This window comes from Anguilla anguilla, chromosome 6 (assembly GCF_013347855.1).
Source record: "Anguilla anguilla isolate fAngAng1 chromosome 6, fAngAng1.pri, whole genome shotgun sequence".
Taxonomy (NCBI): domain Eukaryota; kingdom Metazoa; phylum Chordata; class Actinopteri; order Anguilliformes; family Anguillidae; genus Anguilla; species Anguilla anguilla.
Window position 1 is genome coordinate 28,856,098 of NC_049206.1, and position 27,053 is coordinate 28,883,150.

The following is a 27,053-nucleotide window of genomic DNA, read 5'->3' on the forward strand; positions in this document are numbered from 1 at the left end:
ACCTGCACTCACAGAGATCTAACAATTCACAACATCCAAGAAACAATAGCTGAAAACTGGAATTAAAACAATTACCAAGCACTGAATTTTTGCTATGACACTTCATTTGTGGTTGGTACATGACTAGGGACACCAGTTCACCTAGGCCATGCAACCCAAAATGATTTCAACTATCTATCTAAAACCCTGTGGGGTGACTGTAGGTATTGACTTGTTGCAATCACCTGACTAATTATGATTAGTGATCAGTTGTTACTCTCTTAAAAGCAATTAATTTGTGCAAGATGTTACACCAGTCTTTGAGTGACTGGGTGCAACAGCACTCTACTGGTTCACTGCATGCCGTTGAGATAAATTATTTTGTATTTTACAACAAATAGATGAAGGTGCGAAAACAATACACGGGCATTTACAAACAAATGCACTAATTGGAGTCTGAAATGAACAAAGAGAGGTAGCAGACATATATCATCTGACATGCAGCCCATTCATACACACTCTGCAGGATGCATGGCCGTGGTGAGCTTGGAGCAGGGAAACCCGCCGAACTCTTTGGGCTGTGCCGCGGCCGGGGGGGGGGGGGGGGGGGGGGGGGGGTTCGGGGGGCGGTGGGGGAGCACTCACCCTTCGCTCTTGACGGCGGGCAGCCTCTTCTTCAGCTCGTCCTGGTCCTCGGCTCTGAGGCCGGCGAAGCCTTTGAGCTGGGCGGCGCTGCACTCGGGCCGGAAGGCCAGCTCCTCCCGCCGGCTCACGAAACAGGCCGTGTGGTACCAGCGGTCGATCAGGCCCAGCTGCGGCTTCTCCGGGTCCACCGACTTCTTGGACACGCGGATCTGGTCCTGGTAGGACGAGCGAGACGAAGGGCGGAGAAACTGCTGCGGTGAAACTGCAGCAGGGTGCTTATCCTCACAGCGAATTGATTTCTCTATAATCAGGAAATACTGACTTTCATACCCGATCGTTTGGCAGCAGATGTGGGTGTGTCATAAACTCACACGCATCAAATGCTCTCTGCGCTCTTTGACAGCTGATAGCAGGAGGAGAAGCAATAAACCCGAACATAGGTGGACCTTCGACATTTACGATCTGAAAACGTGCATTTCCCTGAATAATCAGGAAAAAAAAACTACCAATGCCGAGCTCACGCCTGGAGCCCAGCTCTTCAGATAAAATGCTCCCAGGGTAGAGGGTCATGACGGGTGCAAAACAAAGTGCTGAGAAATAACACTGGTTACAGTGGTGCTACAACTGAGGTCACAAAATGAACCATGGAGAGCCGCACGGTGTGCTGTTCTTCTCCCTTACTCGACATTCAATTACTCAATTAATGCGGGTGACTGCTGTGAACCACTCTTACTCACTACAGTAAAGAAGCAAACAAAAATGAGGAGACCCTGTTGATCTCCAAGACCAAGGTTGACAACCCCTGTCCTGGAGCATGCACGATGCTGAAACATTTAAGGTGAGGCTAAAAAAGGCTACATATTGCTTAGAGAAATACACATTTTTTCCCCAGTGTTGTGCTTTCAGATAAAGAAAGAGACACCACAGCCAGTTACGTGCTGCCCTCTGAATCTGCTGACTCTAGACAGCCATGGCACCTTCAGGATTCCATTCCAGACCATGGGGTACACCACACACTGGAAACCAGCGTCTTAGCAGAATGACACACCCCACAGCCCATAAGTGCCCATTCATTAAAAAACCATGTTAGCACAGACATGCTAATTTTGGGGTATAGTTTGAGCAACATCACAATGTCGTTGGCCTTGACTGAGAGCATTCACAGATGTAAAGTGAAAGGTGGCAGCCAGATACCTTCTCTATTTTCTGTTCGCAGCCCTTGCAGGTGCTTCGGTTTGACTTCGCATACTCCACTGCAAAGTCATTCAGAGTCTTCTCTCCTTTGGCTCCTCCTTTCTGCCCACTCTTTCCTGCAAAACAAAGAGAAACCAAAAAAGTGTGAGATTCTTTAACGAAACTCACTTGCTGCCACAGGAAATGTAAAAAGTGTGTGTGCTTATTTTTTGATGTCAGAAGACCGTGTGGCATTAGAGGTTACATAAATAGACTTGAAAGTAGAATATCAGGTGGAAACCTGCTCCAGTAGCCTTGAACAAGAGGGTTCAGCATACAGGCATCAAGTCTTATGTTGAACCTCGTGTAAACTGGAAACATTCATTTTTAGGTGACATGAATTTATTCATGTCACCTAAAAGTGGGCGGGCCAGGCAAATAGCAAGAAGCACTATAGCCCATCGTCCTCATGGCAGGTGTTCTCCATAAAAAAAGACCCAGCGAAACACACTACAGCTTTTAGACTTGGTTGCAGTTACTCCATTTCAGGTTTGGATTTGACATGCTATTTCTCCATAAAGTAAATGGATTGACTTCAGCGAGTGGGCCGCTTGTAGGAACGGTGTGGCGTGTTGCATGATGGGAAAGGTTGTTTCTGTATGGAAAAATTTTCATGTAGGCCATCTCAGAGAAGGTCAAAAATGTATTAAACCAATGTTAAACTAGGGATGTGTAGTATCAACTAAAGGTCACGGCATTCTATCATAATATTTCTACACATAAAGGGTAATAAAGATACAAGTCATTAAATATTGACAAATAAATGGCTATGGCTATACATGGAAAGCATCCAAAACTTACATACACAAAATTATGCAGAAAATGACATTGAACAATCTTGCTATGAGCTCTAGTTGTCATTTAATTCGATGGTGTTTTACCTCCAGTGGCTCCACCACTCTCAATGGCTTTCTTCACCTTCTCCTGGTCCTCCCAGCGGAGGTCCGAGAAACCAGAGATGTCTGCCGGTGACTGCGCAGCTGCCCGCAGCCAGAAGCAGGAGAAGTGATGCCAGTGTGGAACTTTACCGTCGAACATGGGAGACTGAGGAACAGGAGCAACACAACCATCAATATCCTCAATGGCGCCAGCCTCAACACAACAATGCTTTCTGATAGGCCTACATCCAATTCTACCTAAACCACGGTGGAGGTTTACACAGCCATCGATGAACTCATCATAAAAGAAATACAATTAGGAAGATCAGCTAAAGACCACAGTCCCGAGCCAAAGGACCCAATAGGTTAGGGTTGTCCTCACATTCTGCAGTTCTTACACTCAAGGGCCAAATCAGTTCTATGAACTCTGCTACATCTACACAGGTCAGTATGGCAGGTTATAAAATATGGAAAAATATCTGACATTGCAATCTTCTTTCAAGTGAGGTAGCACTCAGTTGGTACTCAGTTTCTGCCTGCAATGGAATTAACTGGTTAGCAAATCACGTGAGGTGAACTGATATAAAGAATGTGTTACCTGAGAAAGTGTAGCGGTGCCAAGTCTCCAATATTATTCTAATCTTTAAACAGAATTGAGATTACCATGCTTTTGCTAGCATTATCAGGGTGAGATTTAACCCCACGTATAGGTGAATTAGAGATAAGAATCGATGACGTCATCAGCGTCATGCCTCATTATTTTGCCTTTCCGCCAAAAATTAGTGCAGACTGGTGACTACACTCAGTTAACTTTTCCAAAATGACAGTGTATGATAAACACACTGCAATATTAGAGTCAAATTCGCCCGTATCATTGTAAAGAAGCAGCCATCCCCGAATGCCTGTTAGCACATCAGAAAGATAATCAAACTTCAACGCATTCAGCCATTTAATTTAAAGAGATTGCATACAATTATTGAAATACTTACAAAACCAAATACACTTGTTTGTGAATACTATTCTGGTCGACACGTTCCACCTGAACGCTTGACAACAGAAACGTTTAGGCAAGTTTATTCCTTCAACATCTGTTGCATTATTAAACAGTATTTAATTTTTTAAATTCCATGATTCAACATATTCGATCACAATGTACTGTGATATCCAGTAGCAGACTATGGTTTATCATCAGAGCAATTGTTACAAAAAATGATTTGTCATAAGCATGAGATAAGAAAGGAGATTAGTCAACATTCGCTTATTGTGCTTTTCGACATTTTGTCAAATTACTTCAATAAGAGTATAATACATTATGTTGTCCAAGTTGGGATAATATACCCCGCTACGGTCACCATACAGTTAAGTTAGCCAACTACTAGGTAAGCGAAGTTTGCAGGGACTAATGGCCATCATCCCCTACAGTATATTCCGTACTCTCCTCCAGCGATTCAGCACTGCCACTGTCAATTGGCAACAATTTTGCTAACAGTAGCTGGCTATGCGAAGTCATCAGTCAGTTGGAGATAATATCTACTGAGTTACCAAACTAGTAATAATAGGCCTTTTCATTATCTAGCTAACTCTAGCAGTAGATAACAACTGAGGACTAAAACCATTTTCGCAAATTAGCTATCGATAGCTAGCTAACATTTTGTGACTAGCCAGTTCGTCACGTTTGACATTTGCTTTACTAAATTAGTTTCACGTTTATTAAATAAAAATTACACGTGCACAAATCTCAACATTTGCAGCACCCTACGTCTTACGGCTAGCCGAGTATAGCAAAGTAGCTTTGTTAGCTGAGATAATCCTGAAGACCTGTAGAATAAGATAAACAGTAGTATCGCAAATATTAGAAAGCTAAAGGTTAGATAGCAGGCTGACTATGAGCTTTTGAGGCAATCACGCACGCGTTAATTGGCTGCTACCATTAACTAGCTCTAAGAAATGTGCGACATGCCCTCAAAAATCAAAACCTTTTCATTCATTAAGCACGCTAACTAGCCAAGTGCTTCCTCAGCAAGGCCTGTAAATTGCAAATATAAAGGCATGTACAATAGTTGAATTTCAAAAATGCATGAACAAACAAATAGTTATATTTCAAATAAACAAGGCCTTCAAAGCGCACATCTTCTACAAATGCATTCACTATTACGTAAATGATTTTTGCTGCACTGCGTTCACTGAGACGGACGGGATTCCATTCCCCTACCTGCACCATTATTGCCATTCGGAGGGAGTCTTTAGCAATATTTTCTTTGCATTTCTTGCAAGATGCCCGCCCACTTTTTGCATACTCCGCTTTGTAAAGCTTGTCGTCCTGTGAATCTGCCATTGTTGTTTAGTTTTGAATCAACTAGCTACCGAAGTTAGAAATGTTTCCGTAAGTAACTTGCAAGCAATCTTTAATAACAATGTATGACCCGCGTGCACAGCCTACCCGCGCAGTCTTCACTCAGACAAGAGTAACCAAACAAAGAGTCGTCTGAGACCCGTGAGATGATCAGACAGAAAACATCCAACCCAGAGTAATGAAGCAGCAGCTAAATGACTTAGAACTTTTTAAAGACTACCCTTAACAGTGTCTAAGTTTCACTATGTAATAAGTAACATAGGGGGGGAAAAGCATTCTTGTAAGTTTTAAGAAAAGGACAAATAGAGAAAATGGAGACAACCAAATTGAGACACAAGGGTGCATGTATGTTGTTGACTTTAAATGAACCATCCAAATACATTCTGAAGGTTTGAACACTTTTCTGGTCAAGGGCTGATACTTTACCTTGAGACAAACATCAACCGATAGAACGGAAGAATAATCTTCGGGTTTGAGTAGCGTAAAAAATCCAATATACCACCAGGTGGCAGTACAAGCTCAGGATCAAAAATGTCGTACAGTAAAGAAGAGAAAAGTCATTTTTTGTTTTTGTATTATCATGAAATATATATCATGTACATATACACATACGATTGCATAATGATTAATTAATCGAAATAATTATTTTTAAGTAGAGAGTATTGAATCTTTTTCCTTTTTTTGTGCCTGAGATTTAATTTAAACATGGAAAATGTGGCACCCTTAGGGCAGGAATGTGTTCCTCTGATAAATGTAAACTCACTTTTCTTACATGAAAACAAGTTGTTTCTGAGTTATATCAGAATTCTTTTAAATTGATACTTTCATGACATGAAATTATAGGTTTGCTATAAAGCCATTCAAAACTCAAAAACTTTGATATAGAACACTTTAGTAACAATCCACTGTGGAATAAATTTCACTCTTTTTTTCAATTTCATCTTTAAAAAAGAAAACTGTGTAAATATATGTTTTTATTACATATTGTTGGATTTTTTATTATCTGGAGGCCAGAGCTTGCTTGGAAATAGAGATGATTTAATTTTTATTGAGACAGGCGTACCACCACTTGGGTCCAATGTGGGTCTAATGACTGCTTCCTTAGTACATCCTAATTGTTATCATTACTGATATTGCATAAAAGAACGATTCAGTCCTGAAAAGCAAAAAACGATATGAATACTATGTTTCTTAATCAATGCTGTATAGTGCTATGTGTAAAAACACCGAGTAGAAACTTCTAAGACCACTGGCCTGTCAGTCTCCAACCCAAAAGTCACACTGGATCCCAATTCTTGCATAATAATGCGGATAAACTGCATTTTCTTGGTTTTTTAAAAAAATGTACCGTATGTGTAGGACATTTTTGAAAATATAGTGTAGAATAAATCTGAGAATATTAAGAAATGTTATGTGTGATTCTCCATTGTTAATAAGCAGGTCAGTGAGCTGAGAATAAATGTTTGTTAATCAAGGTGAAAAACTGTACAATCTGTTATATATATATGATTCCAAGCTGAAGAAAAATTGATATATGATGTGATAACATTTTATATGATATATATAGGTTTTATGGAGGCTAGGCATATTTGTCTTTGTATGAAGCCTAAATAAGATTACAAAGCTTCTGAAAACAGGCAGCATGCACCAGATAAATCAATAAAATATAGCTACAAGCACTCCCTGGGCCAAACACAAAATGAAACTGCCATCAATACTGGTACAATATTTTTTTCCCCCTAGATTAACAAGCAATGATGGATTTAAATTTTATAAATAGACACGTATTCAAAAGATCACCAAAACAATGTTGGCATTGCTTATGACGAAAGTTATATGATAATAATGCTGTAATCTTTTTTGAAACAAACTCAGCAAATGTTAAGTGATGCAAATAATTAGAAAAAGTATGGACCGAACTCAAAAACAAGTGGATGTTGGATTATTTTAAATGGTGGCCAGAGGTAGTTAAGTTAAATGGCCTGTGATGGTGATGTTTCCCTAAATGTACCTACAAAATATGGAAATACATTTGAAAGTTGTGTCTAGTCTATACTAAATTTTATATAGATTTGTAATTGAAAATGGTGCATTGTGCACATGTGACTGAATTTGGACAAGAACAAGCCAATTATTGCCATGAATTGATTAGGTCATGTCAGCCATTTTGTGTAATACTGATGAGATGGACTGCAGTGTCCAAAGAACAGATTAGTAATTGTTGCATGTCAGTATCTCAAAGTGCAGCATCACCAAAATCGGTCAAATGATCTTATTAGTGAAACCTGCTGTTGGAATTAATGGTAACACCAGGGATTTTGAGCCACCTGAAAATATCTCACATCATCCTCACCCCCCACCCCCGCCCCCACCCCATCTCCAACTCCCAATACGGCACCCCTGATTGCAATGTTTGTGCAAGGAAATTCTCACAGATGTCAGTATGTGGAACTAAAAAGCAACACTGTGGAAGCTAATTTAAAATTCTACATGTTTTAAGGCTGAGAATCAGTCAGAAGAATGAATCGATCTCAAGCTCAGTCTCAGTATCAGATCTACTGCACCTTCTCTAATCATTCATTTGACCAGCAAAGTGATTTTATTTCCTTAGCAACTAGTGGCCTACCACACTTCTGCAGATCCACTGCTCCTCATCTTTTCATTTATTTCCCACAATAATAATTAATCACTGCTATGCTTTTGAGTGTTGCTTACATTTTGATACATATTGAAAAAAGTACACAACAGATCAGAGGACAACATTAATTTTAATAATTTGGACTCACTTATGAATGATAAACTGTATGACGATGATATGGCATCGCTGAAGGTTTTGTTTCCAGAATGGCAGAATAGCGAGCACTATTTTTCCAAAACAAAAGTAAACATCAAACACTAAAATTACACTGTATAGCACTCATAATACATTACTCTAAACAATTTCTACTCTTAAAATGAAGAGCTTAATTGGCTTTGAAAAACAAGACAAGTTGGCTGAAATTTTCATACTGTGTAAATTTTTGGCTATTTTTTTCCTTTGGTCTTCCAGATGAATCCAATTTAAACATTGCAACTTAACAGTCATCAATACATTTTATAAAACAAACAAATATTCAAATAAATTAATTCAGTGTATGGTGTTTATCTCTGAGTCAACATCATGCAGCATGGGTGTGTTGTCAGAAAAGCTCTCACAGTCGAGAGATGGCCATATCCTGAGAACAGCAAGTCTTTTGAAGAGGACTTTTGAGTTCCTTGGCATGAAGGTCTCCAGGTGGAGACAGGCAGGGAGGTCTCCGTGTGTACTACAGTAACTACAGAGGTATCGTGTGGCGATGTCTGAAAGGCGAAGAAGACGTACATCTTTGAGTGCACGTTCAGAGGATTTTTGAGGAGCTATCGTGGAGCAGTCCATTGGAGGAACTCTCCAGGGCTCTCTGAATGTTCTGAGGGGAGACGGGGAACCCCCAGTTGGCTTCTCTCAGCCTCTCCCTGTGGCGTGCCTGCAGTAGCCCGAACACCACGGCCGCCAGGGTGGTGCGCCCCCCCCTGGAGGAGCTCCTGTCCACAGCGGAGCGGTGGGTCTTCTGGGCGCGGCTGCTGCTGATGAAGTAGGTGCGTATCCTGCCCTGCTGCTCACTGACGCCCTTGATGAAGACCTCGCCCCGCAGCTCCAGCACAAAGCCCCAGTTGGCCAGGATCTTCTGGGTGGCCTCGGGCACCTGGATGCGCCTGCTCACCCCGGTGCTGTCCATGCGGCTCGCCAGGTTGACCGTCATCCCCCAGATGTCGTACTGCGGCTTAGTGGCCCCGATCACTCCAGCCACCACCGGCCCATGGGCGATACCTGCCAATTCACACCATGGGGAGGAGGGAAGACAAGGTAATCCAGCAATGAGAACAGCCGCAGTATCCAGTATTCATTTCAGTCACAGCTTGAATTCACAAATTTCTTACGCCAGTAAAACAATCATATTTAGCTCCTCAGCATTTATAATCAATTTATTTCTATATATTTCTGTCAGTCTCTGATTTCCAACCGTCTTCATAATAACAAAAATAACAAAAAAGAACGACCACAGGTAACTCTACGACAGGAGACTACCTGGGAGTTTAGCTGTCTGCTCAGCACAGTCACTTGTGTGAAATGTTGAGATTGAATTGCATTTTGGAGACTGGCTTACCAACACGCAGCTGGAAGTTGTTAGAAGAGTGTTTGTTGAATTCTTTCAGGGTCTCCTGCATGGCGAGGGCAAATAGGACCAGCTCGCAGAGGTGATGCCATTCATCTCGAGAATGAGCCTGTGGAAAACAGGATTGACGGAGGGGGAGGAGCCGAGAGTAGGGGTCATCAATAATGCACATTATTGGTGGTTATTACTGGAGTTATGTGCAAGTGCACAATGATGAACAAGCAACACAATATGCACATTAAAATAAATACCACCAACTACACCAACAATGAAGTACAAGTCCCTTCATGTCAACAAATACTTACCTTCCTGTCAGGTGACAGACCCGAAGCCGCCATGTAACAGCTGCCAATAGTTTTGATTTTTTCAATGTCGTTAAAGTAGGACTCCTCCAGCAGCTAAAGCAGACAGAAAGAGGTCAGTGACACCGTCATTCACTGGTGTACCCAATATTATCATCCCTTTATGCAAGTCCGCTAGGGTGGTCAATATCATACCTGAGAGATCAATATAACCTCATTGAGCTGCTTGAGCCTTTAGTTTGTAATGCTTATTGCTGTATTCGCAATAATATGAACACTTTTTGTTCAGTAAAAAATCTGTAAAACTTAAATGCGATATGTGCATGATGCAAAAGCACAAGATATGCAGTTTGGAGAAGACAGTTCCGTGAGACCTGGCTTTCTCGCTCACCTCATCAAAGCCCGCTATGATCTCGTTCAGTAGTCTCAAGCACTCCACCCCTTCATGCTTGATCTCTTTCTGCTCGTAGTAGTCACTGAAACCTGGGATCGAGGCGAACATCACCCCAACCTCGTCATAGGACTGGGAGTACAGGTCCTATTGAGGAGCGAGAAGAAAAGATCTGTATTTGCAAAGGGTAAGTATTGGGCAACCCTGTGATATGTGTCAAAACGCCAATCCGAGTGTGTGTTGTTACAAGTTCCTAATAGCTAACTGTTGCATATGTTAATTGCTGCTGCAGTCAGATCAATGCTTTGCCAACACGTGTTACTTATTTTCCCCGCATATGCATGCGTGCGCATGTGCATCTCATCATACGAATGAGGACAATCCATTCCTGAACAAACACGCGTGCGGGGGAACGGGCTCTCTGGAGCGGTGTTGACGGTACCTCGTCATGCCTGTTCCTCTCCAGGAAGTGCCGCACCACATGGGAGGGCAGGATGTTGTGCAGCAGGCACTCGTTGTGCTCCCGGAGCTCCTTCATGTCCTCCACTTCTTGCCGCGCCTGCATCCGCCACAGGAAGTCCAGTCTCGCGGTTGCCTCCAGCTGGGACGAGGGTGAGACGGGGGAGGGGGGTCTTATGAGAGGAGGCTTCTGACATTCGATGGAAGAATAAAATCTATGGGGCTTTTATGACATGAAAATGTATTTGTGTATAGAGAGAGTCCAAAATGACATTAAGCAAATATTCTTATTCAGAGCAACTTGCAGCTTACATTATATATTGTAGTACACATTAACCATACATTAATATAAATATTTCTGGAAGCAGCTCAGGTTAAGTAACTTGCCCATGGGTACAATGACCTTGCCCTAGCCAGGGATTGAACAACCTTAGAGTTTAATCGCCAGCATACTACACTCCCTATGTGACATATGATAAAGATAGTCTGGTGATGTTTTACCTGCCGACTGTTGTAGAACACAGCTATTACAAACATGACCAGCAGTAGAACTGAGATGCCCTTCCTCCTGAGGTAGTGGGACCTGGGTGTGGGGAAGAGGGGTGGGGGGGGGTTAAAAAGAGTCAGACAGGCAACCAAACAGACAGATTGATTGTGGACAGTATTGAGTAGACTGATAATGGGTTTAAACATGCCCCACCAGAAAATTTCCCAGTTTAAATCACTCTCCACCAAATGGAGTGTTACTTACATGATCATGATTCATCTGAAGAAGTAACCGCTGATTGGTTTATTAGCAAAACACATCCCTGGGCCGACTTATCTCATATTAGAGTACCAACCTGTTAAACTTATAGGTTGAGTTTTGCAGATACAGATTAAGTCTAGTCCTAGAATTCCATTTTGAATGGAGATTAACCATACAAAACTCAATTTAACCCAGGACTACGTTTAGTCTGTGTCTGTCAAACCCGTCCATAGTAGCATAAGCTTCTAAGCCTGATGAATAAGGCAACCCCTAGTTCAACCTGTGCAGCTCTACTCCACTGTACCTGTGGACATGGTTGAGTTGCTGCTGTTGGAGGAAGAGCATGTGGAACGCCACCTCAATGAGGTAGGTGTACACTGCAATGACCACTAGCAGCACTGCCAGCTTCAGCAGGGAGCTCAACCGGAGGAACACTGCGCATGTCACCATGGCAACCACCCCGCTGAGAACAAAAAACTGCAAGGGCGAAGGATAGTGACCGAGGGAGAGATGGAGAGCGCCAGTGATCATCAACAATATTCATCTCCTGTTCTCACGTCACAAACACATAAAAGCATACAAATAATTGTTTCTAATTTAGCTCATCAGTTTCACTGAAATCATCAGTTCCTCCTGTCTTTGATGTCCTAACAGCGTCTATCTTTGAATTGATGTTACTTAAGACCCAACTCTTACCTCAGGGTCAGTGCATATGTTGACTGGCCTGTGACTGGGGGGATTCTGGTCAGTCTTGTTTGTCCCATTTCCACCCTCAGCCTCCATCATGTGACACCACAGCTAGTTTATCAAAATAAATACAAATCAGATGGTTCAACAGTTCAACGGACACTAATTGTTACAGACATACACTAAAGGTCATTCCACCATATCTCATTAAAAAAAGACAAAAAAAGAAAAAAAGAAACGCAGACACTACACAGGAATTACTTGTTATAGACTGGAAGGAATCCACAGAGTGAAAAACTGCCTCTGGGCTAGCTGAGGATTCCTTTATCCTTTGGAAAATATGACAAAATGCAGTGCTGTAGAATCACATATAAATAATTGGTTCTAAGTTTTTATGACTTTAAATATCCCATATCACTCTTTGTTATGGAAAGCAACATTAATCAGCCCTATAACAGCACTGATATGAAAAACCTCCTGGCTCTACTTAAAAAAAAAATTTTACATTTTTTTTTTACAGTTTTATGTAGTTCCAGCATCCTACTATTTGTATAAGCTGCTTCCATTTTTTTATTTCAAACATTAATGTGGAAATACAGGCAACTAAATTTTAGCAGTTCCATATTCAATATTTTCAATAGAGTGAGAGATCTACTTAACAATCAGAGTTTCAAACGTTCAGTTGTGTTCAACCAATTTTATTAGATACTCTACACAATCATTATGTGAAGTGGAATTTTCTTTGAATTTAATTTTTGTGCTACTCAAACTGATTTTGGTCCTGATCCTGAAAAAACGGAATGTACCAACTGACCATAATGCACTGCATGGAGTACAAGACTCTAATGTGTAGGAAGGATGTGCCTAAGAAAATAGGTTGTGTAACATAGGAGCCTCTTTTGAAGGAAATAATCTAATGGATCATGGATTTAGCACAAACGCAAATACACTTCAGAAATATATATATTCATGTAAAGATACAAACTTACATTTTTACTGTTATATCAAAGATTTCACTGCATTTACATCATACCAGATTCACTTTTTTTCCAGTAAGGACTCATAGGAATGAAGGCGAATATAATGAGGGCAAGACATGTGGTGCAGTCTATAGGATGGCCAACTCTCATGCTGAATAAGAGCGGGATTTCCATCCCCTGCCATGGCACCTTCTGTGATCCCTCATCTGTCTCTTCCCCTTCTCTATCTGCTTTCTACCTATCTGAATACAGCACAAAATACAGAGGGAGGGCAGACTGCCTGCTCTTAAAAAAAGAATAAATAATGATGAGAACAGGAAGTTCAGCCCATCTAGACTTTAACCATAAATTAACCACAGACTACAGTATCCAGCAGTTCATGTAGTGCATAATTTATCTTTCATTTCTGCTTATGCCTCCTTGTCACCCCGTAATTTTTTTCTCGCTCGCTTTGTTAACCTTTCCATGAATTTTATGAAGTCTTTCCTTGTGACTTTCACATTTCAAATAAAGAACCATTTTAGTTTGCCCTTGTCACTCTAGGCTCAGAAACCCTCTGTAGAATGCCTAACCTGAGTCATTGCGACCCTGAGAAACAGACTAAGTCTGGAATCTTCCTGGTTTTGGGGACACAGGGAAAATGTGCGACACACTCACCACGTCAGAGGACGCCATGCCAAAGTTGAGGGCAATGGCAAAGAGGGTGAGAAGGTTCCGGATGATCTTGGTCTCCTGGATCCAACAGCAGAGCTGCTGAAGGGCATGCGGCGAGCCCTTGAACTCCTCCGCCAGCGTGACCAGCAGCAGGACTGCGTACGCCAGCAGGAAGAGGGCAAACTGCACCACCATGGGACGCACCCTGGGGGAGTGGGGAGATGGGATCTCCTTATAGTCACAGTTTTAGGACCTAAAAACAGTACTCTGCATTATCTCTACACAGTTATACTTTACCAAGCACGTAGCTAACACAATCATTTATTACTGCAACCGTTTTTGTACTTTCTAGCTGAGCATGAGTAACACAGTTGTAGCAACACTTTACATTTATTTTGTTATACCACTTGTTTACACTTCTTTTTTTTATACTGAAGTATATTGCTCAGTCTGGGGCGGGGCAGGGGGGAGGGGTACAGATGAACTGGCATGGGTGGGCACAATTAAGTTATTGTATATTTTTGATAATCCAATATTGCATTCATGCAGCGTTAATGCAGATGTTGTATACCACATGTGATCTGGGGGCGGAGGTTGGGGGTGTTTGGGGGATTATGATTGTGGTTTATATGAAAATGAATGATCAGATGTATTTCTGCTGGGGGTTGGGATTTCCAATGGCGGACCGGGGGGATAGCAATCCTGGACCAGCATTTTATTTCCAAAGTAAAACATGTAAAGGTTGTTTTATGGAACCAAAATATCATAAGAATGCAACATTTTTGCAGATTTCCATAACCTAAATACATTTTTAAGTGTTATTTCGCTAGCTGGACATACAATTCCCAGTCTAGTACAGAACAAGAGATAACAGTTGCCTATTTAAGTTGAGTGTGGACCTCTTTTAAAAAGCGTTCTCAGAAAATCATATACTTCTGCATTAGTCATTTTGAAGGTGTACTCACTGGGGGGCTGGAATGAGAGCCTGCACTGCCATGAGGAAGAGGAGCACTATGAAGGAGCAGACCACATTGGACTTGAACATTTCATCTCTCATCTGTGAGAACTGTGTGACAGAAGGACAGGGAGTTACCACAGCTACAATGAGGAGCATTTTTATCTTATTACACTTCTGCCTTGATAACTCTCCCCCTGATAACTTACACCATACAATAATTATTATTTAGATGTTTATTCTCTAAATAGGATTTGAAGAATTCATACTTGTGATGTCGGCTGCCAACTCACTGCGATGCTCTAAAATTGGTCACCTTTGTTAATATGTAACTAAGGTTAGAACACACCTTAATAATTGCCCGTAACTGTAGTTGACAATTGCAAAAAAAAAAAAAAAGCTATCTGTCTTGACCTATCAAAAACAAAAACATTGCAACCTGTAAGCTGTCAACAAAGAATGTCATCTGACTCAGTTTCAAAGAAACAAAAGTATGGACAAAGAAAATGCCAACCAGAAGGATAAGTCGAAAGGATGGTTCCCCAAAAGTCTAAAATACATCTGTGAGAGATCATTGAAAGTGGAGCAGCAATTGGCCAAACTGGCAGCTTCTGACTATCCATCTGAACTTCAACTTTGTCTAACACAGTTATTGGATAAATTAATCTATTAAAATGTCAAAAAATTGTATTAAAATGGATGATGCATTAATGCTCCATTTTTTGTTTACCAATATTTCTGAAACTTGCTCAAAACACCCTGTTTTTCAGTGACCCTCACATGCCGTTGAGGGGGTGGTTTTGTCTGTTTTCTCTATATCAACCATTACAGGTAATGTACTGGACTGTGCACAATTGTTTTAACAGACAACATGGAAGTTGACATTTTACCAATGTTTATATTCATCATTATTATACAATAGAATGAAAGCAAAGCTGCCTTTCTGAAATACTTCTTATATTATGAGCAACAACCAAGATTTTCTGGAATAACAGGGATAAATATATTTTTATCCTTCATACCTTCACTCAGTCTCCCAGGTTGAAGGGAATATATAAACTTGGAATGATCGCTATTTTTTCACTAAGAGCCGGTAATAATCACACCAGATGATTTTCTGGTTAAAATGCCATCGCAACAGCCCTGGCTGATCTGATCTGTGTGTTCCCTTACCTAAACTCATCTCAGTGCAGTATATTTTGAATCATCTCTCCTTATATATCTTTTTTTATATCTCTTTTTGGAATATATTCATGAATACTGCCAACCGAATCTCTCACTTGCCCTGTCCTTATGTGGGTCATGACTAAACTGTCAGATCCACACCCACCATGTTCCTGTTGATTCACACTCCGGTGCTTGTACCTTGTCCTCAATGTGTGCATCCTTGAAGACCAGGGCGACGGGCGTGACGTGCTCCTTCCTCATTCGCTCGCCGCTGCGCACCTCGATGGCGCGCTCGATGCGCTTGTTGATCTCCCTGGAGCCCGAGCACGGCGAAGTGCCCTGGCTGGGAAACGGGCCGTGGAATCCGTTTGTGAAGGTGGCCAGGATCTGCACAAGTCATGGCAGCACAGCACAGGCAATTACTGTGGTGTACTACAGCACAGGAGAAGGGCAATCAAATGATCCTGAAATGTATGAGTTATTATGAATTTTATATGAAATTATTTTCATTAAAGTGTTATTTTATGAATTACTCTTCATAAAATGGTCACCCAGCTCAGAGCCTGGTTCAATTTTTATAAATGTAGGCATGATTGCTGAACTTTATGCTTAATTAACCAAATTATGTTTATAATTATGGTTTTAAAAAAAAGAAGTTTCCTGTAATATATAGCTAGAATGGAAATCAGAAGTGGAACTTAAGTGCTTCATAATTATTTAATGTATTCATTCCGGTAATTCAAAGCATGATCCAAATATGTAATTAGCTTTTTGCTGGGATAATCATAGCCCAAACATATTCTTCTGCTGAATTAGATCGTACTTAACTTCTATTCCCATATCCTCCTAAATTAATAGTCTTTGACAAAAATGTATCCACACGCATAAATTTACCCATAAAGACCACCTCTTTTATAGCTTTCTGTACTTTTAACGTTTGTATGCACTATAAGATATTTAAGTCTATGATATGTGGAAGACTGATAGTTTAGTGCATGATTGGAGGCAGGTATAGATATGCACATGCTTCACAGAAAGGATGCACCATTTTCAATGGGAACCATCTCTGAGGACCATTATCCTGAATATTAGGTATATAAAACAATATTTAAAAGCAATCATTTATAGCATTCTTGTAAATCTATTACTGCAATCATTATTCTGTTCATGTAACAATCCTGTTGTTTTTGATTTTGTTTACTGTTTTACATTGAGTTTTGTACCATAATCTGTCTTAAAAACCCTCCAAGGGACAAGCTCGGGAAATCGACCAACTGTTTTTAAATACAATGCATCAGGTTACTGTTTTACGCAATGTATCTAAATCAATATGTATATATAATTTTCAAACAAGCGATAAATCTATATATTTTTCTTTGAACAGAGCTGTAGTCACTGTGAGACTAGGGGCTCAAGCAGTTCATGTGTTCCGCAACCTGCAGCTCAAATCACATTATACACACACACACACACACACACACAGTATATGTATGAAAACAATTAACATGCAATTGATAATTTTGTCACCCAGAGTATGGGATGGTTCAGTCAGTTAGGTGTTTTATCGCTCTTTGGTGAGCCCCTAAAACACATATGAAAGGTCTTCCTCTGACTCCACTCTTCATTATTTATTTCTTTCTCTGTTACCTTTACCATGTATTTCGCTTTGTGTGTGTTTGTTTGTATATTGTTCTATGTGGACCCCAGGAAGAGTAGCTGTTACCATTTGTAACAGCTAACAGGGATCCTAAACTAAACTAAACTCTGTGCCAGCTCAGCTGCAGTCTGCCATGTGAAAGGAAGCAGACTGGTGGCACCACATATTTTGAAAGGAGAACCATGGATGTCTCAGCTTTCCCAAATCGGCACTGAGGGATTGCGCATGAATATGGCTGCGGGTGAAAAATGACTAATTGGACATTCCAAATTACGGTGGGAGCTGGACGCGTACAGCCCTACGTAAGGTGCCAAAAAAGAGACAATTAAAATGCCGGTGATCAAAATGTAGGACGTCATAAAATATAATGTATTATTTTCATTTTTAATCCCTGTAAGATTTTCCATGAAAAAAGGTTTGACGATTTATCCTTTTCCCTGCAGCCCATGCGATAGGCTGATCTGATCTGTGGTGGTTGGGACGGGCAGGGTTGCGTCCCGCTAGCCCATGGGGGGGGGGCGGAGCTCACGCAGTTCATGTCGATGATGTTGCTGAAGGGCAGCTCCGCGCTCCAGGACTTGCTGCTGGGCCGCTGGGCCTTGGCGGGCTCCTCGTCCGCCCCGCCCTTCTCCGTGGGGCAGATCAGGAAGGTGTCGATGTCGTACTTGCGCAGGAACTCGCTGCGCTCGCGGCCGCGCCCCTCCTCCGTTTTGTAGTTGCCTTCCAGGCAGTCCAGGGTGGCCCGAGAGATGTGGATCCGCCTGCGTGGCAGAGGGCCAGAGCGGTGAACGCACGCATCGCGACCCCCGCCAAAACCGTGCAGAATGGTCCATCAGCTCACTGAGTTACAAAGAGCTAATGTTACAGGCACATTACTTACTCAGCAATTTCTGAGTTTAAGTGTTTAACTATATCAAATTGTGAAATGCAGTATGGGATGGGCAATATGTCAAATATCTGTATTTGAAATATGTATATTGTTGTATTTCATAAGTAGAACAGGTTGCTCGCCTCTTTCATGTATGGTTTATACCTCTATGCCATCTGCAAAGCAACTAACACATCCTCTGTTGTGACTGAAGTTTACAGGTCAGCTTATTAGGGAGGTATTTTGTAAATTTTAGAACAGTTTTGCTCATCCTCAATTAACTGCCTATCACAAGGAGGACAGCAAATGCTTAAGTTTAATTTAACTTTTAATTAAAGTTTTTTGAAAATAGTTTTTTTGTAATGCAATTATTATACCACATCTTTAAAGATTTATGTGTTAAAATTCGTGGATCGCAATCGTGGTTTGAACACAAATCAATGTACGCAGGGGGGTCCCAAGACCTAGTTTGGGAAACACTGCTCAAGTCTAACCAGATGGTCAGCTTATGCTCTATGTGTACAGAAAGTTCCAGTTGGTTATTGGAATTGGAATTTCTGGTGTGATATTTCAGTTCATGAATATTCATGATTAGGCAAAGGACAGAACATGCAGTGGCACCATACCGTCCTTGGGCACACCTGTATCAAGATGCATTAAAAGTTTTGGCTTCAGGAGACAGTTCTTTTTTACAAATATAAAGCTGAAGGGGCTGCCAGGTGGTTCATCCTGCTAAAGAGCGGTTCTAGCGCATGGATGGGCCCCACGGTCTGGTACTGAATCTGAACCGTGCCAGTGCTGACTGTGGCCAGCAGCTCCCCAGGGTAACGCATAATTGGCTCAGTCTTTACCCAGGGATGAGAGGGCTTCAGTCAGCTGGGATATCAGGGGCTGATCACACACCCATGATCCCCGCTGGTTGATCGGGTGCCCAAAAGTTTGCCTGTTAAGCTGCATGTCTGAGAGCCTGACTCGCGGCCTAAGCTGTAATAACAAGTGCCACTTGGCACTGTATGCTTGGGAGGAGCGCACATGTTTACACTCTCACAAATAGATGATGCAGCAAAGAGCACTGATATACATTATAACTGACTGGGCATTCAAAATGCAGGAACAAAGATCACAAACCTGAGAAAGCGATGGATCAAAAGGATCTGTCATGGCGGCACCACCAGCACCAGAAAAGGGTCCCTTCTACGAGTCCCACTTTTGTGAACACGTGATATGATGTCACACAAATGGGCAAACAGAGGACTGAACGACTCACCCAGGGATTCCCCCAGCCTCCAGCATGTTGGCGATGCCCACGTCCCAGGACCACACGTCGAACTGCCACTTCTGCAGCCCCAGCACCCCGCACAGGACGGAGCCCGAGTGGATCCCGATACGCATGTCCATCTCGTGGTTCAGCTGTTTCCTCACAAACCTGACAGAAGGAGCAGTGCACTTATTTGCTACTTCGCTACTCTGCTAATTTGTGAAGCGTCCTCTCTGTAGAAAGCGCTACACAAACAAAATTGAATTGAACTCAATTGAAAGTTACCTGGGCCGGGTAGGAACAGAAGGAACAGGCTGCTATAGAAACCCCAGTCTTTGACTTTACCAAATATTGAAATATTTTAAAGATCCTGAAAAAGCAAAATAATTAAAATGTCTACGATGAGAGCATCCTCTATTTGCTACAGTACATCTATTGTATCCCATAAAGCATGCAGGCTGAAGACATGATGTCCTGGCCCTCTAGTATGAGTTGGACATTCCATAAATCACCACTGCTGTGAGTTACTGCTATAGTTTGACAGTTGTGCCTTGATAGCAAAAATAGGGTCTATAACAGAAATTTGTGTGCGTGTGTATGTGTGTGTGTGTGTGGGGGGCGGGGGGGTGTCAGGGGTGGGACTAACTATCCAGGAGCAGAGGGGAGGGTCTAAGGCTGTGACTAATCATATGGCAGGAGAAGGAAGACACTAAAGCTGGGACTAATCATATGACAGCAGAGGGGCGGGGTTAGGGGGCGGGTGCAGGACTGACTGTATCGTGCTGATCATTGCCAGCCCCATCTCCACACAGCAGCGGGCGTGGGCACGTTGGGGCTCGGGCACGCCCGACACGCAGTAGTAGCAATCCCCCAGGATCTTAATCCTCATGCAGTGGTGCTCCTGCGGGCACACAGTGCAGAGCGGCACGAGTTGGGTGACATCGCTGACACATCAAGTACCGTGCAGTTCAAGTGCCTTTTTAGTTTTCTTACTGAAATGAATTCAAGGCTTTTAACATTAACACAAAAGAAGGCCTCAGATTTCTTTTTTTTTTTGCTTATACTTCACCCATTTCATGACAGAGGTACTGCAGCCATAGTTATTCAACTAAATAACTACTTCTAAAAACAAAGACAAACTAAACTCACCACTAGATGATAAATTAGACAAACATCAATCATAAGTAAAAATGATTTCCCTATTTAATCAGCTGTGGGCATCCATCACTCGCTGCCCAACGTTCTCTCACCTCAGCCAGGTGGTCAAAGCGGCCAAACAGCTCATTGAGTGTGCGCACCAGCTCCTGTGCCGACAGGCTCATGGACAGCATGGTGAAGCCTTTGATGTCAGCAAAGAGGATGCTGTACAAAGGAAAAATTCACCACACTTAGTTCAATCTGCCAGTTGTATTATTGTACTCTATAGCAAACATAGCTTCATTCATTAGTAGTCTATTACATAAAAGAACGATACTTCATGCCTATGCTATCATGTGAGATTTTCTATCATATGAGCAATTTGTCAAGCAAACTATTACATGTATCATGCCCTGGGTATTATCATCTGCCAAAAGTACAAATACATTTTTGTGAGAATTTAAGAGTTGTATGCCCTGTCAATCACATTAGCAAGATTTTAACAATAGAAATTAATTTGCAGTAGTTTCACGATCATACGCTACAATCAACTAAATTATGTAATGGTTTAGTCGTAAAAAATGTTTTTGTTTGCCTTTTAAACTTTCATTTTAAATACCTATAAAAACGATTAAACGGCAGAGCACTGAACTCTAAAATATGAACCTCATAAATCAATACATCTTCATTTAAGTACACCTCCCCTTCATTGGAATTCAGCGAGTTTCTAAGGGGAGCGATTTTGCAAGTGAGTGGCATCATAAAATGAATATACCATCTTGTGTGAAATAAATTGTGTATTAATGCATTGTTTGACAAACTAATGGATGCATTTATTCGGTAACAGCACAAGAAGCAGATTGAGCTGAGCTGGGTAATCAAAAGCCAACTGGTGATGAGTTAACATGCAGTCCCCTTTTAATCCTCCCTCTGCTGAGGCACCATAAGGACCGAGTCAGAACAACAAGGGGAAACTGAGTCGTGTATCGGGGGGGGGACATGGGCAGAGTGGGGGAGGGGGGATCTGTGTGAACTGGCAAAACTATTCGAAGATTTTAATAGAATGAGATTTTTCAACAGAGGAATACGATAGTAGAGGAAATATAGTAAGATAAGCAGAGGAAATAAGTGGCATGTCTAAATTAAGAAATGTTTTAAGCATAGTTTTGAAAGTATATTCATTTTTGTATGAAATTTTAGATGGTGCTGGGAAAGATTTAGCAACACATTAAGTAGTATCACATGCTGCCTGACTTACCTGACATCTTTGTACTGATGAATGTAGACCTTGTGGAACTGCTGGGGCAGAAGCTCATCATCCAAAGCGTTCATGTCAGCAATCATTTCCAAGGCAACGAAGCGGGGCAGAATGGATAGCACTAAACGCTCCTGTGGACACAAATGGGAATTTTGTCAGACATTCAATTCACCATTTGGCCGTTCTCTTCTCAGCCATAGGAAGCTTCAAAGCACATGGCCAGTATAGCCTGGAGATAAGACAGAGCAGGAATTGGGGGGGTAGCCACTGGAGGTGTGAATGGGTGTGTCTGTGTGTGTACCACAGGGGGTGTCCACCCCCCTCCCCCTCCTCTCTTTAACTTTTACAGTAAATAAAATATGCAGCTTTATTTTAGTTAGCTGTCAGTTTTTGGGCAACTTAGCAATAAGTTTGTAACAGTTAGTTGTAAGTGGGCAACTCTCTCTCTCTCTCTCACACACACACACACACACACACACACCTGCATAGTACATCAGCATGCCTCTATGATTAGTACGCCTGACAAAGGCTGTGAAAATTCTCTGAGCACCCAATAATAAACATGACAATACCCACAAAATAAGCACAAACACTGAGCTAGAGGAAAGCGCAGGAGTTCCATCTCTCTGGATGAAAAGCAAGCGCCTGACCTGTCTCTGGTTCTCCCTCTCCAGCTTCACCCGGCCCTCGATGCATCTCCGAGTCTCCAGGAAGGCCTGCCTCTGTGCGCGATCCGACAGGTAGTGGATAAAGAGTCCCGCCGTGTTCATGCCCATGTACAGGAGTCCCTTAGCCAATACCTGAGGGCACACAGGCAAGCCAGGAGTTAGATCAGTGAACCCCATGATCTGGATGTCTCGTGCAGTTCAACACTGCTGCTACTATTGCTCAATGACTTGACCGCTACTATAAGTTTCACTAAATGAGAGAGAAAAGGGGATTGGATGCCAAAACCTCGGACAACCTTTAACTGTTCAGAATTAGCCCTGGCCACTTGTGCTTCTAATTATTTTGAATTCAAGAATTTCTTGCACACATGTACAATCTCACGTGTACACATACACATTCAGAGGTGTCCATAAACATTTAAAGTCATATTCTCGACGGCATGTATTCGGTGAATTTGCTTATACACTGAAGTGTCTGTGAGGATTTTCAAACCCTGCTTCTGAAAGCACACTGTAAGCTAAAGGTTAAATTAGATTTAGCTAGCTTTAATTCTAATCGATCCATTAGACAGGTTTAATTCAGCTTCAATGATGACGTGTTCTTAATCTTGACAGCCAATTTGCAGTAAATCCTTTCTGAAATAAATCTGGAGGTGTCTTAAACTGAATTACTTAGTAATTCAATTAATTCCACTAATCAGCTATTGATGATTGAACTGTATAGTTCACTGGATGCATAATTTGTTTAAGGGGAACACATCAATGAATAAGCTGATGGATAGATAAGGAACATCGTACCTAGATCAGCATCCTGTTCGCAGCTCAATCAAATTAAATCATTAAAGGCTCAGTTCCACGATAATCCAGCAGAGACAGTGTGTCCCTGCAGCAGGTTGGGGAAGCATCTGATGTGGTGTGGATTCGTGTGGCTAGTATTAAATTGATAATCACAAATGTGGCTAATAATGTACAGTAGAGTAAAGAATAATGAGCAATATTTTGAATTGGCAATGTTTCAGAAAGATTCAACACAAGGACACTCAATTTTTATCATTCTCATAATTCAAAATGAGATTGCTGTCTGATCTAAATTTGCTCTGAGTGATTCCGATCCTCTAGGCCAGGGTCTGTGTCATGCTGGTTTCCCATACACATTTAATAAGGCAGCCCATTTCAAACCAGATAAAAGAATCACTTGAAAGAGCTGTAAGCAAAAAATGTGACCATTGAAGGCCAAAATCTAACCTTGGAAAGATAAAATGTCCTGTGTGAATGATATATATACAAATGCATATGACAAAAATAACTCATCTTGTCCTCTGACCTCCCTCAAGCCCTTTCATGACCTACCAGGTGTCCTCACTTACAGTTTAGGAATCCCTGCACTACACCAGTGGTTCCCAAACCTTTTGAGCCCATGACCCCCTTAATGAGCAGATACATTTTCTATGACCCACATCTTATTAATACATAGCATGACACATGGTCAAAAACTACAGAAATCAAATCAACAGCATGTGTACTGTACTGTGATTAGTGCAGTGCATGCTAGTTCTGCTCACTTTGACCTGTGCGAATGTCAATGGAGAGTATATATGTCACCTCACAACCCATCTCATCCTCTCCCATGACTCACCAGTAGGTCCTAACTCATAGTATAGGAACCACTGCAGTTGAAGTTCCCAAATTGTCCAGGGATCACCCTGTCAATGCAGTTTTTTTTTGTTACAACCAATCTCTTTATCAGTCAAGTTAAGTTTCTTGAAAACATTTATGAATGTTCTTCTTTCCTTGAAATTATCTGAACAAAATGTAAGTTTGGTTTGCTGCCATTTCCAATTTCAGTGATTTTGTCATTGTCTATAATTCAATCAAGTAAAAAAGTAACCCATTTCTAAAGGAATCATTTGCCATATACCATATAAAATGGAACATTTCTTGACCTGAATAATTAGTCTTGGGATGTGAATATGGAACTGTTGTTCTCCATGGCATGCATAGGCATTTCTGACATTGAGAGGGCAAATCCTCTTTCAGGTGAAATTAAAAGTGTCTGTTTAAGAATAATTAAAAACCTTTTACACTCCAGGGGTCACAGTCGTGCTTAGAATGAAAACCAGAACTGAGTCTAAAGCCCTGTGCTATGCCACAGTTGACCTTTCGCTCACCTTTCTGAACAGAGCCGAGTCGTTGTAGTGACGTATGATGACCACCAGGAGGTGCAGCGCGGAGGTGAGAGAGCCTGCGCAGATGGACCAGAGCAGGGGCAGTGGGAGAAAAGTGTAGGTGGTGAAGAGGGAGAAGAGGACATACCAGGACTGGTCCCTCTCCAGCCCATAGGCCAGCCCGCCCAGCACCTGCACCGTCTGGGAGAGCCAGCTGGCCACGCCCACATACCGCAGGTACTGGGGCGACAGGGCGCTTTTGCAGGTCAGCACCAGAAGGCACATAACCATCCCCAGGGCCATGAAGAGCCCCGTCAGCCAGCCCCTCACCGAGTCGGCCGCCTCTGGGGCCAGCACCAGGTAGATGAGGAGAATGTGGAGCTTGGCGACTATGTCGAGGGCATTGGTGACGACCAGGGACGTCCGACGCTGCCGGGACGAGTACTGCTGGTAGAGCTTCTCCAGGTGGCGCGATTTGAAGGTGTGCTGCAGCGTGGGCAGGTAGACGCCCTTGACGGAGGAACCCCAGCTGACGAAGAAGTCGGAGTCACTGATGTAGTCGGTGCTGCACTGGGTGCTGGTGGAGGAGCGCTCGTGGGTGGGGTGCACGCGCGCCATGGACAGCCGCCGCTTGCTGTAGGCCCCGCCCCTCGAGGCCTTGCTGCGGATCTGCCGGTTGATCTCGTCGATGTAGGTGTCGGTGATGAGGATCTTGCGGGCGGGCTCCACGCCGGCGCGCCGCGACATCTCCTTCTGGCTGATGATGTGCTTGACGGCATTCTGCCACATCAGCTGCTTCCGCCTGAGGCCCGGGGACATCGGCGGCTGGATGGAGAAGGACAGCTTCACGGAGCTGGAGACCTGGGGCTCCTGGAAGGTCACCATGGCTCTCCCCTACCCGCGGCTGCGTCACCACACGGACAGAGACCCCCTTGACTAATTCCACATGGACAATGGCCCCACATCTGCATGGGCACAAGGGTGGCAGAGTGGAGTAACGGTTATGGCACTGACTAGGGCATCTAGCACACCTGCATCAGGCTATAAATGAGGCCTGAGCCTGCCTACGTCTGACATGACATTAAGTTTGTCTCTTGCACTTCTGCAAAAAAACAGCACTGGAGCTGTTCTCTTTCTTCCAGTATGTGTTCGCATAAAGTATCTTTAAAGTAGAGGAATAATTAATATTTTAATGTTAATGAGCTGGCTTTATTGCTGTTTCATCAGCTCTCCTGTGCTATCAAAAACAGTTGTTTTAATTCGCTAGTTGAGCATAACTGTACACTACAAAAACTGGAAGCTTCGAACCATTGTCGTCAATCGTTGTTAAGAGCTGGCAGAAGTGTTGCTACATGGACATTTCTAAACTTCTGGGCTGGCAGCGGGCCCATACCGGATCTGAACTGAAGCCACAGAGCTAAACAAAGGCCCGTCCCTGGCCCGATACCTTCAGGCTTCATCAGGTTCGGGTCAGGGATGGATGCAGACCTCTAGCTGACTGTGGGAGGAAACTCATCATAATAATGCATTGTAATAATGGCTCTTGAGCCTTGAAGAGGGGACCTCAAAATTTCATCTTTAAATTGATCTTTAAATTGGCCTCAGTTATTTTTCTTGACAAGCATGTTGTGTTAGATAATGCAAACGATAACACAGAGTTTAGTTTAGTAAGACTACGCTTAACTCACGAGTTAAATCCCTCCATCTCACAAAACCTTTACGCAGTCAATAGACTGGTCCCTTTGTTCAGGTGCGGAGAACAAACAGTAGAAAGGCAGCTCTTGAACACAAGTTAAAATGATCAGTGGATCATGCTACAGAGTTTTGTAAAGTGAAGAAGCACTTAGCTACGGCCTATTTAATCGTGAGTTAATGAATCGCTTGATGGTTTACCAAGAAGAGTAAACAGAAATGGTTTAAGAGTAAAGAATGGTTTAAGGGTGGGGTTTCCACCCTTCTCCACCTCTGTTGCATGTGCATGTTAAATGGCCGTATGCAGAGAACGCAGCAATGAAGGGTGTTTTGCCACCACATTGGCATTGGTTCTGTGCTGGCTGTTGTTTGTGTTTGATTTCTTTCCTTCTTTTATACCTTCATCACACATGTACTGTACATGTGAGCATACAGCAGGTTGTGCGTGCCTCACACACTCCCAGACTCTAAAGAACTTGGAGATGTGTATGCTTTTCTAATCAGGATTCTTATATAAACTTTATCCCTTAGTGAATGTATATTTGCCAAATTTCTTGATGTCTACATTCTCTGGACCATAGTTCGAATTCAGCAACAACATTTTTTCTATCATGCATAACCCTTAACAGCTTTCCCAAAATGAGTATAGATTTGACACATACGGTGCAGTGCATAAGCATTTGGACAGTGAAACAATTTTTGTTGTTTTTGCTCCGTATTCCAGCA

At 42.4% G+C, this 27,053-nt stretch overlaps 2 protein-coding genes across 2 annotated transcripts in view; both read right to left on the reverse strand.

Annotated features, from left to right (window-relative positions):
- Positions 1-5,208, reverse strand: part of parp1 (poly (ADP-ribose) polymerase 1) — a 30,102-nt gene extending 24,894 nt beyond the window's left edge. Inside the window, exons 1-4 of the mRNA XM_035423803.1 lie at positions 4,948-5,208; positions 2,739-2,901; positions 1,819-1,934; positions 625-839 (exon numbers count right to left, since the gene is read on the reverse strand). Of these exons, the coding sequence (XP_035279694.1) occupies positions 625-839; positions 1,819-1,934; positions 2,739-2,901; positions 4,948-5,070 (617 nt within the window). The 5' untranslated portion in view covers positions 5,071-5,208. The remainder of the gene's footprint in view (positions 1-624; positions 840-1,818; positions 1,935-2,738; positions 2,902-4,947) is intronic.
- Positions 5,209-7,875: 2,667 nt separating this feature from the next.
- Positions 7,876-25,592, reverse strand: si:dkey-206f10.1 (adenylate cyclase type 8). The gene is made up of 18 exons (XM_035421274.1): positions 24,639-25,592; positions 22,453-22,602; positions 21,803-21,933; positions 20,658-20,769; positions 20,181-20,308; positions 19,417-19,575; positions 17,811-18,042; positions 15,823-16,011; positions 14,468-14,568; positions 13,506-13,707; positions 11,878-11,979; positions 11,486-11,658; positions 10,935-11,016; positions 10,417-10,575; positions 9,975-10,121; positions 9,587-9,679; positions 9,273-9,390; positions 7,876-8,935 (listed from the first exon to the last, which is right to left on the reverse strand). The coding sequence occupies exons 1-18, from the start codon at positions 25,518-25,520 to the stop codon at positions 8,466-8,468; spliced, it is 3,630 nt and encodes a 1,209-aa protein (XP_035277165.1). The 5' UTR covers positions 25,521-25,592; the 3' UTR covers positions 7,876-8,465.
- Between the last annotated feature and the right edge of the window lie 1,461 nt (positions 25,593-27,053).

Excerpts from the sequence above, each read along its gene's own strand:
- si:dkey-206f10.1 (XM_035421274.1), bottom strand. The coding sequence starts at position 25,520 with ATGGTGACCTTCCAGGAGCCCCAGGTCTCCAGCTCCGTGAAGCTGTCC. Across the intron at positions 13,708-14,467 it reads GCTCTCATTCCAGCCCCCCA|GGTGCGTCCCATGGTGGTGC; the intron begins GTGAGTACACCT and ends CCACTCCCCCAG. Across the intron at positions 8,936-9,272 it reads CAACTTCCAGCTGCGTGTTG|GTATCGCCCATGGGCCGGTG; the intron begins GTAAGCCAGTCT and ends GTGAATTGGCAG.